Source organism: Octopus bimaculoides, chromosome 22 (genome assembly GCF_001194135.2).
Source record: "Octopus bimaculoides isolate UCB-OBI-ISO-001 chromosome 22, ASM119413v2, whole genome shotgun sequence".
Classification (NCBI taxonomy): domain Eukaryota; kingdom Metazoa; phylum Mollusca; class Cephalopoda; order Octopoda; family Octopodidae; genus Octopus; species Octopus bimaculoides.
The window spans coordinates 17,056,041-17,067,811 of NC_069002.1; the positions used below are offsets into that span (position 1 = coordinate 17,056,041).

At 38.2% G+C, this 11,771-nt stretch overlaps 1 protein-coding gene across 1 annotated transcript in view; it reads right to left on the reverse strand.

Moving 5' to 3' along the window:
* LOC106872230 (TATA box-binding protein-associated factor RNA polymerase I subunit B) overlaps positions 1-11,771 on the reverse strand; it is a 29,421-nt gene that overhangs the window by 14,713 nt on the left and 2,937 nt on the right. The window contains exons 2-5 of the mRNA XM_014919142.2: positions 10,923-11,005; positions 8,297-8,378; positions 5,381-5,484; positions 1,967-2,076 (exon numbers count right to left, since the gene is read on the reverse strand). Coding sequence (XP_014774628.1) covers positions 1,967-2,076; positions 5,381-5,484; positions 8,297-8,378; positions 10,923-11,005 — 379 coding nt within the window. The remainder of the gene's footprint in view (positions 1-1,966; positions 2,077-5,380; positions 5,485-8,296; positions 8,379-10,922; positions 11,006-11,771) is intronic.

Genomic DNA, 11,771 nt, shown 5'->3' on the forward strand with positions numbered 1-11,771 from the left:
TATATATATATATATATATATGTATATAATGCCAAATCGAATTTCTGTGTGTCAGTGTGTCACACTTTGACTCCCTCTCTCACTATTCAATGACACTTCTATTATTCCTCATGTTGGGGTGAAAGTAATAGTAGACATAGAGACAGTGAGGGTGGTAGTAGATTGATGGTTGTGATGGTAATGGGGTGATAGTAATAGTATGAGTTGCTGTAGTTGTGACAGAGGTGGAGGTGACTGTGATGATGGTGGTGGTGGTGGTGGTGGTAGCCAAGGCAGTCAGGGATGACGGTGAAAGACAGTGGTGATGGTGGTAGAGGAGAAGGTGTCAAGGTCAAAGGTGGCATCAGAAGTTATCTCTGATGTCAGTGGCATCAGAAGTTTGAATGGTGTGTGTATGGCACTTGCGGTGGTGATGGTGGTGGTACTGGTGATGATGACAGTTGAAAACAATCAACAGAAATGAGAGGGAGAGAGAGAGAAAGAAAGGTTTCAGGTGTGGAAGTAAGGATTAGAATTGAAGGGACTTAGCGTCAACCTAGCTAAAACCAAAGTCCTAATAAGTAGGAAGGCAGACAAACCACAAATCCCTTCAGGTAGATGGCCCTGCTCAATCTGTAGAAAAGGCATAGGTAGAAACTCCATAAGATGTAGCCAGAGTAAGCTATGGACACATAAGAGGTGCAGCAATATCAAAGGAAGGCTAACTGGGAAGATAGTTTTTGTATGTGGCAAATGCTCAGGAGCAATAAACACTGAAAATGTGCAGAGAACAACTTCTGCCACATTCCAGGGAGAAAAACTAGAAGTAGTTGATAGCTTCCGTTACCTAGGTGACCAAGTCAGTAGTGAGGGTGGATGCTCTGAAAGTGTAGCTGCTAGAATAAGAATAGCCTGGGCAAAGTTCAGAGAGCTCCTACCTCTGCTGGTGACAAAGGGCCTCTCGCTCAGAGTGAAAGGTAGATTGTATGACACATATGTACGAACAGCCATGCTACATGGCAATGAAACATGGGCTGTGACTGCTGAGGACATGTGTAAGATTGCAAGGAATGAGGACAGTTGTGTGAAAAAGTGTAACGCCCTAGCAGTTGAGGGAACCTGTGGAAGAGGTAGACCCAAGAGGGCCTGGGATGGTGAAGCACGACTTTCGAGCATTGGACCTTACCGAGTCAATGACTAGTGACCGAGACCTTTGGAGATATGCTGTGCTTGAGAAGACCCAACAAGCCAAGTGAGACCATAACCCGTGGCCTATGCTAGTGGGTGTAACCAGCCCACTTATGAGTACCCTTCATTCATTGGACAATAAACTTTGCTTACAAAGACTTGTTGAGGCAAGGGAAATCAAAATCTCTGACGTGGCCAATAACAGTACCACCTGATTGGCACTCCTGCCAATGGAACGTTAAAAGCACCATCCAAACGTGATCATTGCCAGGGCCACTGATTGGCTCCTGTGCTGGTGGCATGTAAAAAGCACCATTTGAGCATGATCATTGCCAGCGTCGTCTTACTGGCACATGTGCTGGTGGCACATGAAAAACAAGATTCGAGTGTAGCCGTTGCCAGTGGCGCCAGACTGGCTCCTATGCAGGTAGCACATAAAAAGCACCTTTTGAGCGTGGTTGCTGCCAGAACCGCCTGACTGGCCCTCATGTAGGTGGCACGTAAAAGCACCCACTACACTCTAAGAGTGGTTGGCATTAGGAAGGGCATTCAGCAGTAGAAACTTTGCCAGATCAGACTGGAGCCTGGTGCCTTATAGAAAATTCCTACCTTTTATATACATGTGAGTTAGTTGAAACGTTTCCTTGTGTTTTGGAAAGAAGATGTTTTGAGAATGGTTATATGAAATGCTCTGTTTTGGAAATGGTTAAATGAAATGCTCATACTGGAAAATCTTTCATCTCTTAAAGTTTAATTAGTAAATTAAGTTTCAAAATTTATAATTTTATTTACCACTTACCGAGATCTTGTTGGAAATTTTATAATGAAAGGCTGCTCTCCATGGGCACTGTTATTGAATGCAATGTTGATTTTGGTAAGGTACTTAACCCACAAATCAAAGACTACATCCTAAAAGTGAAGAGAAACGGTTTTTTTGAAAATAAGAATTCTTCAAAACTGATTTAATGTATACTGAGCATCACAAATGAAATGACAGAGAATTAAGACTAATGGTGATATGCTGTAGAGCAGACCTGACTAGTTTGGACCAAGATGGAGGGGGGAAGAAAAAAAAAAACTGATGTAGAATTAGTACTCTCTCCTTTATTTTAAGACTATAGGGAATGATATGTGGTTATGTGTACAACTCTGTGTGTGTGTGAGAGAGAGAGAGAGAGAGAGAGAGAGAGAGAAAGAGAGAGTGAGAAGGCTGTGGAATTGAAACAAAAGACTTTGAAACCAACTCCTGTACTATTGGCACCTCCTCTTTATGTAATTAAGTGATGGTGGTCTACGTACCTCATAAAGCATATGCATACACTTGTACTTTGAGTAGGCCCATTTGTTATAACTGGTTTATATTAACGAATAAAGATATTGTGATTTTTTTATATCATACCTATTCAATCTTCAATATTTTCTAACAGAATTAGAGACACAGTTTTTGAAAGGATATAGAAGAAATGACAATAAAAATAAAAATGCTCTAAATGTAAGACTTTTTACATGTATAGACTGTAAATAAGAAATAAGTACATCACAAAAATAAAACTACTATCTAACCAGCTGAAATATAATCTTTGACAGGTTATAAAAGACATAACAAAAATAAAAAGTCTATAACATCAGATTTTATTAATTATATAGTCAGGAATACCCTAAGAAATGAAAAAAAAAAGTTCAATTGGTGTTAAGGTTTTTCATGAGTCAACTACTCTCTTTACTCTTTTACTCGTTTCAGTCATTTGACTGCAGCCATGCTGGAGCACCGCCTTAAGTCGAGAAAATCGACCCCAGGACTTAATCTTTGGAAGCCTAGTACTTATTCTATCGGTCTCTTTTTGCCGAACCACTAAGTTACGGGGACGTGAACACACCAGCATCAGTTGTCAAGCGATGGTGGGGGGACAAACACAGACACACAAACACACATACATATATATACACATATATATATATATATATATATACATATATACGTCAGGCTTCTTTCAGTTTCCGTTTACCAAATCCACTCACAAGGCTTTGGTCAGCCCAAGGCTATAGTAGAAGACACTTGCCCAAGAAGACACTGAACCCGGAACCATGTGGTTGGTAAGCAAGCTACTTACCACACAGCCATTCCTGCACCTATACATTGTTCTTAAAAACAGAATGGCTTCTACCACATCTTCCTTGATAGAAACCCTTAAATCAGATTTAATAATCTTTAGAGCAGAAAACAGTCTTTCAACACTGGCTTGGGTTGGTAGCATTGTTGTTAAAATTCTGTTCTGGCTACATCCCTAATAATCTCTGGATAAAGAGGGATGGCTTCTTCTACAGTAAATTTCGATGACCGATCATACTGTTCCACTTCTTTTAAGGCATTAAGAACATCTTGCTGAAACTTTCTTTTTGAAAGATTTACTGGTGTTTTTGCAGTCTCTTTGTTCAATCATTGTTGCCTCACTTTTGAATGCTCCATTTTATCCAAGACAGCTTCAAAGTCTAATTCTTCATTTGATTCTGAACAGGTTGCTTTCATGTTACTGATACTATGAACATCTTTAGTTTCAGTTTTGGGCTGCCTCTCACGTCCTTTCATCTGATATGCTATTTCACTCAGTGCCTGTTTTCCTTGATCAATTCGTTCATTGTTTAGTAAAATTCGATTCATTGGATCACTGTAAATAGCAGCTAACAAAATTTTATTGTCCAGCAAGAGAGATACTCTTTTTCTCATTGAAAGAACAATGCCATAAGAAATTAATCCTCCTTTTTTTGTTCAGGCTAAATATCAACTTTTTCCACTCCAACAAGACTCTACCTGGGGTTAAATCCTCAGATTGCAACTTCTTGGTGACGTTAAAAGACTGAAAAAGCAAACTTTCTAGTTCTTTTACTTGTGTCCACTTGTTTTCAGTTAGTGAAATATTTTGGTTATCCAGATCCTCCAGGAAAGTTTTTAGTGCAAGTAAACATTTGCTCATCAAATAGGTGCTACCCCAGCGTGTTGCTTGATCTAAAATAGCCCCCTTTCCAGCACGACTCTTCAGAAATGGCATCTGTTTTGGGTGTTGGGGCTACAATCGCTACTTGCCTCAGTTTTTCAATGAGAGTAGCTACATGTCAATTTTGCAATCCATCTTTTATTGCTAGTTGCAGTGAATGTACTCTATGAAAGTTGATCAAATAATTACTAATTAAAAGGAAACTCAACGTTAACATATTCAATAAATTGGAAAAGATTTAACTATTTTAAAAAAAGAAAAAAAATTATTGATGAGATTATATGAAACAACTGAACAACAACTTCAAGTGAGACTCCTGCCTGTTAAGAAATTTGAAAAATGGGAAAGTTATCATGAAAGCAAGTTTCAGTGATTAATTAAAAGATGTTTCCTTTCTCTAAAAAAATTGAGTCTGGATGATGAAGAAAATTAAGAATAATAAAATTTAATAGTCTGAATAGTTAACTGATTTTTAATTAAAAATCAAAGTTGAAAGAATCTTGGTCTCTCCAAATAAAAAAAAATCGATTTTTTAAAATCAAAAATGCAGTGATGTGGCAATTTGTTGAAGCAGGGGTACATTGAAGTCTTAGGAGAAACTTTTAACACCAATGTATCAAATTATTCCTATTGCCAAAATTTAAGTTTGATTTTAAATGCACATTCTAGGTAATATTTGTGAACTTTTTGTGCTCTTAATTCAAAATAAAAAAATAACTCATTCTCTATAATATCAACACAAATTTGTTATTGAGAGAACAAAGTTGTAATGAATGTGTAACTACTCGGGGTGTACGAAAATTTTCTACAATACTAATACAGTCCTTGCTTTAAAACAAGAATAAAATGTAGTGTCCCCTTAAATTTACTATAGCTCATTTTATAAAATGTAGCTTGTTACCGTATGGAATTTCTACTTATTCCATTTCATCATTTTAATATCCATGTCCAATCAAAATTCAATCAAAATGGATAAAAGCAGATTTTCTGCAGCCTGATGCCTTTCCTGTTGCAAATCCTCATTTGTTTTCCAGACCTAAACAGAGACCTAAAAAGACAATGTAATCAAGGCTGAAATGTCTTTGATCCAAGGATGTACTTGATTTAGCACTGATTTAAGATTAAATAAGAACAATAATAAGCATTTAAAATGCATCACAAAACAATAATACAAAATTTCTTTTACACCTTTACTTTGGTTTGGATGTACAGATAGATACCTTTAGTTTGGGGTCAGCTCCTAATGCTATCAAGGCCTTCACTTGCTCCTTTATGACAAACTGGAAACCTTCGATAGTTGACCATTTGCAACCATATTTGTCGACTGGAAGAAAAAAATGTAAATGGAAAATCAATCCAATAATTATGTGGCAAAGGGAGAACATTTTTAACCCTTTAACATTCATATTACTCTGTGAAATGTAATGCTAATTTATTCGCACTGATTTGAATTAGTCCTGCATTATCTTGTAGCTTTGAAATTTTAACATGATTGTTTATTTCTAGAACAATATTGTAGGGTAAGTGTGAGAGGCCAGATCTGGCCAGTTTGAACATTAAAAAAACAGGTAGAATATTTTGGTCAGATATGGCTGGTTTAAATACTAAAGGGTTAATGTAGTTGAATATCAAATCTAATTAAAATTCTAAATTTGAAATCAAAACTTATCAGTAAAGAAGAAAGGACTCGGGAAGCAGCTATATTAGATGTGGAGAAAAGAAATAGATATGTACTCTATATGATATGTGTAATGTAAGCTATGGGCACAAATAAGGTGCAGTGTGATCACAGGCAGGTTGACAAAGAAGGGTTTTTATATCACAGATGCATAGAAAAAGTAGAGCACCCATAAAATAAATTGTCCAAATGCTCAGAGAATTCCATAGAAAGGTTCACCTTCTGTAAACTAGATGACCTTATGTGAAAAAGAGAAAGACATTCTGAAAGCACAGTAGCAAAAATAGGAACTGAATAGAAATGTTCATGAAGTTATTACCTCTGATAGCAACAAAGAGTTCTCTTTCCAAATAAAAGGGCAGATTGTATTATGCTTGTATACAGAGTGCATGTTGCATAGTTGCACAAAATGGATATTAAATGCAGGATATATATGAAGACTGAAGAAAAATGAGTTGAGTATATGGATCTTTTCTGTTTGGCTGCCTCCTTTGGAAATTTTAAAGTTTAGTGAAAATTTTTAAATTTGGTGTATTGATGTAATTTTCCATGTTGAATCTCTGGGGCTAATTTGCTTTTTCCAGAAAAACTTTTAAAAAAAGTCACAGTGGTTTAACGTTTGATAGTTTTTAACCCAGTCAGAAAACAGGATTTCAAAGCTGTCATTTTGTACGTGACTGCACATGTTGTCAACTCTAAACAAACGAAATATTGACAGAATTCTGCTTTACACATGCCATATAACCCCTCGTGTGTGTTTTATGTTTTGAAATTTTCAGAAAATTTTTGTAAATTTGTATTCTACACATGGGAATTTATACGATTATGCAAAAACTCAAAATTTTGGGGTGGTGTGATTTAAGGCCTATTTAGCTATTATTTTTGACCACCACAGACCTCATGTGTTTGAAGTATTTTAATAAACAAAAATGACCATGTGGGTGTGCAGTTTGGTAACAGTTTGGCTTCTTACTATGGAAACAGGCACCTATATGTCTGTGGCTTTCGACTGGCTAAAATTACCCAAAATTTTCTTCTTGTCTCCCTCTTTGTCTCTCTGTCTCTTTCAGTTTCTCTCTCTTTCTGTATCTCTATCTATCTTTCTGTCTCTGTCTGTCTAAACATATTCTTCTATATGATATAGCTATTTTTCTACCTTCAATCACATTCAAAATGAATCTTTCAATTATCCTTTCACTTTCTCTTTTAAAACATACACATACAGGACGAGTAACCTGCTTCAGATTCAAAACTGAACATTTCAATTCTCCTTCGACATACCACATATTCAAAAGTCAAAACAAATCATAACAAATGTATGATACTGATCTTTCTTCTACTTCAATTATTACATGGTTTTTTTTTTCTTCCAAAAATACACACATACAGGAGGAGTAAATTATACATATAATAATACTTTCAATGTGGCTCCTGATAAACAGTAAAAGTAATTACCCGATCAACAACAGGTTTTACTGCTAGTATTAATATATGTGGCTGTGTAGTTAAGAAGTTTGCCTCTCAACCACATGGTACGGGGTTCAGTCCCACATCATGGACACTTGAGCATCTGTCTTCTACTACAGTTAAGGGTCAAACAATGTCTTGTGGGTGGAATTGGTAAAGAGGAGCTGTATGGAAGTCCATCCATCAAATATACATTTTTATGAGTATACGTATTTGAGTGAAGGCGCAGGGCTCAGTGGTTAGAACATTGAGCTCACAAACATGAGGTAGTGAGTTTGATTCTCATACCAGACTGTGTGTTATATTCTTGAGCAAGATATTTTATTTCACAGCACTCCAGTTCACTCAGTTGTAGAAATGAGTTGTGAAATCATTGGTGCCAAGCTGTATCGGCCTTTGCCTTTCCCTTGGATAACATCAGTGGCAAGGAGAAGGGAGACTGGTATGCATGGACGACTGCTGGCCTTCTATAAACAACCTTGCCTGGACTTGGGCCTCGGAGGGGAACTTTCCAGGTGCAATCCCATGGTCATTCATAACCAAAGAGGGTTTTTATATGAGTGCGTATGTAAATGCATACTGACACCACCTGACTTTGCTTAATGCTGTCTCAGTGAGGTGGTGATATCTGACTGATCAAATTGCACTTTCAAAGACCATCATCTTGGGAAAATGAATGTTAAATCAACAAATGAAATATACAATAGGATTCAGGAGAGTTTCTGTCTACAAAATTCCAAAGATTTTGGCCAACGCAAGGAAATGGCAGGCAAAGGATAAAAACACTGATGAGAAACCTAAACAAGAGGTATTTCTAAAAACTGAGACACTCAAGATATTTGTTCTACATATGTTCCAGATACTCTTCTCTCATTCTCACTATCAAAAATGCAGAGAACCAACAAATGGACCATTGAAGACTTGGAACCAACAATGTTATTGTTTACAAATCTTGACAGAAAATAATAAAATAAAGATTGTATATACATACCATCAGGAAGTGCTCTCTTAAGCTTAGATGAAAACATGTAATTTTCTTGGCCATAACTCTCAACTTCTGTATCAAATACTTTCTGCAATGAAACAAAAAAAAAAGACAAAATGAACACAAGAGCAAGCATTATTGGTCAGTTAAGAAGTGAAGGTCTCTTTTTTGCAGTTACTCAAGCAAGGCAATGTGCAACACTGAGCAAGTGCCTCGTGCCATAGCTTCAGGTTGACCAGTGCCTGGAATTAGTTGACCAGTGCATCATTTAACATCTGCTGCCATGGGTTGGATGGTCTGACCAGGGCTGGCAAGCTGGGGAGCTGCACCAGACTCCAGTCGGATTTGGCATGGCTTCTAGGGCTGGATACCCTTCCTTGCATCAACCCAGAAACTATGTCAACGCTCACAATCCCACCACCAGCTCTCTCTCTCTCTCTCTCTCATACACACATCACCATCATTTATCATTCATGCTTTATGCTGGCATTGGTTGGATGATTTGACAGGATCTGATGAGTCCAATAACCATATAGTTCTCCAATGTCTTCTCTAAATCGATGCTCTTCTTAATACCAACTACTTTATAGCAGGTACCGGGTGTTTCTTTTGTGCCTCCAGCATTAGTGAGATTGCCATGCAGCTTGCAAGACTACAAAACACTGAGAGGGGCAGTTTCATGCTAGGGTTAAAGTATAACCAAAGGGAACAAAAGGTCAATGTAAAATGTGGTTTGAACAGGATAATATCAAAGGTAAGGGGTGGACATCAAGTGAAATGGTATCAGGTAATGAGAAAGATTAGTAGATAGAGAGAAAGAAGATGGTGAAAGTGTCTTGGGAACAAAAGTGAGAAAAAGGACCCAGTTGTGCATGTGTGTGTGTGTGTGTGTATCATCATCATCATTTAACATCCATTTTCCATGTTGGCATGGGTTGGATGGTTTGACAGGAGCTGACCAGCTGAAGGATTGTTCAGGTTCCATGTCTGTTTTTGCATTTTTTCTATGGCTGGATGCCCTTCCTGACACCAACCATTTTACAGAGTGGACTGAGTGCTTTTACACAGCCCCAGTACAGATGCTTCTTACATGGCACCAGCACTTACAAGCCCACGAGATTAGGGCAACCACACTTTGCAAGGGCAACCGTACTTTTACTCGGCTTGACGTGTCTTTTCAAACACAGCAAACCCCGAGGAGTCTTGATCCCTTGTCATTCCCTCTGTGAGTCCCAATATTTGCAGATCCTTTCCTACTACTTCATCTCATGCCTTGCTGTTTCTACCCCTTCCACATGTTACCTCTACAATTAGAGATCGGCACCTCTTGATGCAACTGTCCTCATACATATACATATATATATATATATATATATATATATATATACCTATCTATCTAGACATACATACATACACTCTCACACTCACGTGCATGCTTAGCATTTCCAGAACTTACTTTTGCTGAGTTGGGTCTCCTCAAAAACTGCATATCACCAGAGATCTCAATCTTTTGTCATCTCCTTTGTGAAATTCAAAGTCCTGAGATCAGGCTGCACCACTTCATCCCATGTCTTCCAGGGTCTCCTTCTGTAAGCTCCATTATATTAAGTGACCAACACTTCATTATACAGCAGCCTGGAAGTGCTCTGTATTGCACTCTCCATCGTCCCCTCACCCTGGCTCCTGCAGATTATCAACCATGTCATCCCCCTCTCTTGTCTCTGACAATTTAATCATCTTTACTAATCCTGCTGCTTACTCCACCACTCACTTCTGCATCTGCATCTCATCTCATGGCTTCTTGATTTAGTCATTGGCTCTTCAACCCTACCCATTCTGGCAGTCTGACATCCACCCCCATCACTTAGTCTTCCCATGCAACTTCGCAACCCAATTCCTCAACTCACCTTGTGCCTCGTGGGGCCATCAAGGTACCTCATTGTCACTGTCTCTTACAACTCCTACTATTCATTTTATCTTTCTCTCTCCTTCTCATATTAGATGTGTGTAGCCATGCAGATCCTCTACAAGAACTTGCACTGCTCCCCCCACTACACACACACACATCTCATAATTAAATCCCTCATTCTCTAGCATGATGCTGACCCCCACCCTTCCTAGGGCTTGTAGTTCTGCAAGCTGCATGGTTACCTCAATAGTGTAGATGGCATGAAAAAAATCACCCAGTCCACATTGTAAAGTGGTTGGCATTAGGAAGGGCATCCAGCCATGAAAAAAACCATGTCAAAACAGACATAGGAGCACAATGCAATCCTTTAACACATGGGGTCTTGTAAAACCATGCAACCTATGCCAGCATGAAACAGATTTAAATGATGATGATGATGATGATTTTACCAGATAGTCTACAGCCTGTCAATCTGGTATGCTTATATAATAAAAATAATAATGATTTCTGATTTTGGTACAATGAGAGGCACTTAGTGATACCATCAACCCCAAGACTGCAATGCTGGAGGGATAAAATCCAAAGTTGACTATGGCAGGATTTGAACTCAAAAGGTAAAGAGTTGTAACAAAATCCTACCAGGTATTTTGTTTAATGTTCTAACATTTCTACAAACCAACTGCTTTAATAAAATGAAAATGATAACACCATTTGGTAACTTACCGGTATTTGACTACAGCAGGTTAAACAGTAATACATTCCATCGATATTTTCAAAATCCTTTTCATCACATACCGGACACCTTGCTGAATGAATGGAAAACAGGCAAACATTTCAGTCATGTGATACATGAAGTTTTTGTCTTTTTATGTTTTTTCCCTTATTTTTTGATAATAATAATAACAAAAATCCCTTGGATGGAATTTATAAACATTTAATGCATAACTACATGCATTTCCACAAATCAAGTGTTTCTTTAGATCACAGTCCATATTCCTGGGATGATTACAGTGTAGTCTGTAGTATCCACGGGCATCAGGCAGATCATCTTTGTGGATTCATTTCTTCAGGTGATATAACATTAATGGATGTTTAACAGAGGGTTGTTTATCCCTTTTGACCAGTGTGAAAGTTGACTGAGTTATGTGGGTATTTCTGTGTGTATTTGGTGGGGAAGAGGGGAAGGTGAAGGAAAGAGACGAAGGAATGATTGTTATATGGAGATGGAGGTGTGTGCGGTGATGTCGTTCTTATTTTGCTATTCAATCTGCAGATGTCAGGGATGGTTAGTACATTCCTTTGTTCAATCTCATTTAAGGCATGACTATCATCATCATCATCATCATCATCGTTTAACGTCCGCTTTCCATGCTAGCATGGGTTGGATGATTTGACTGAGGACTGGTGGACCAGGTGGCTGCACCAGGCTCCAATCTGATTTGGCAGAGTTTCTACAGCTGAATGCCCTTCCTAATGCCAACCACTCAGAGAGTGTAGTGGGTGCTTTTACATGCCACCGGCACGAAGGCCAGTCAGGGGGTACTGGCAATGGCCACGCTCAAAATGGTGTAT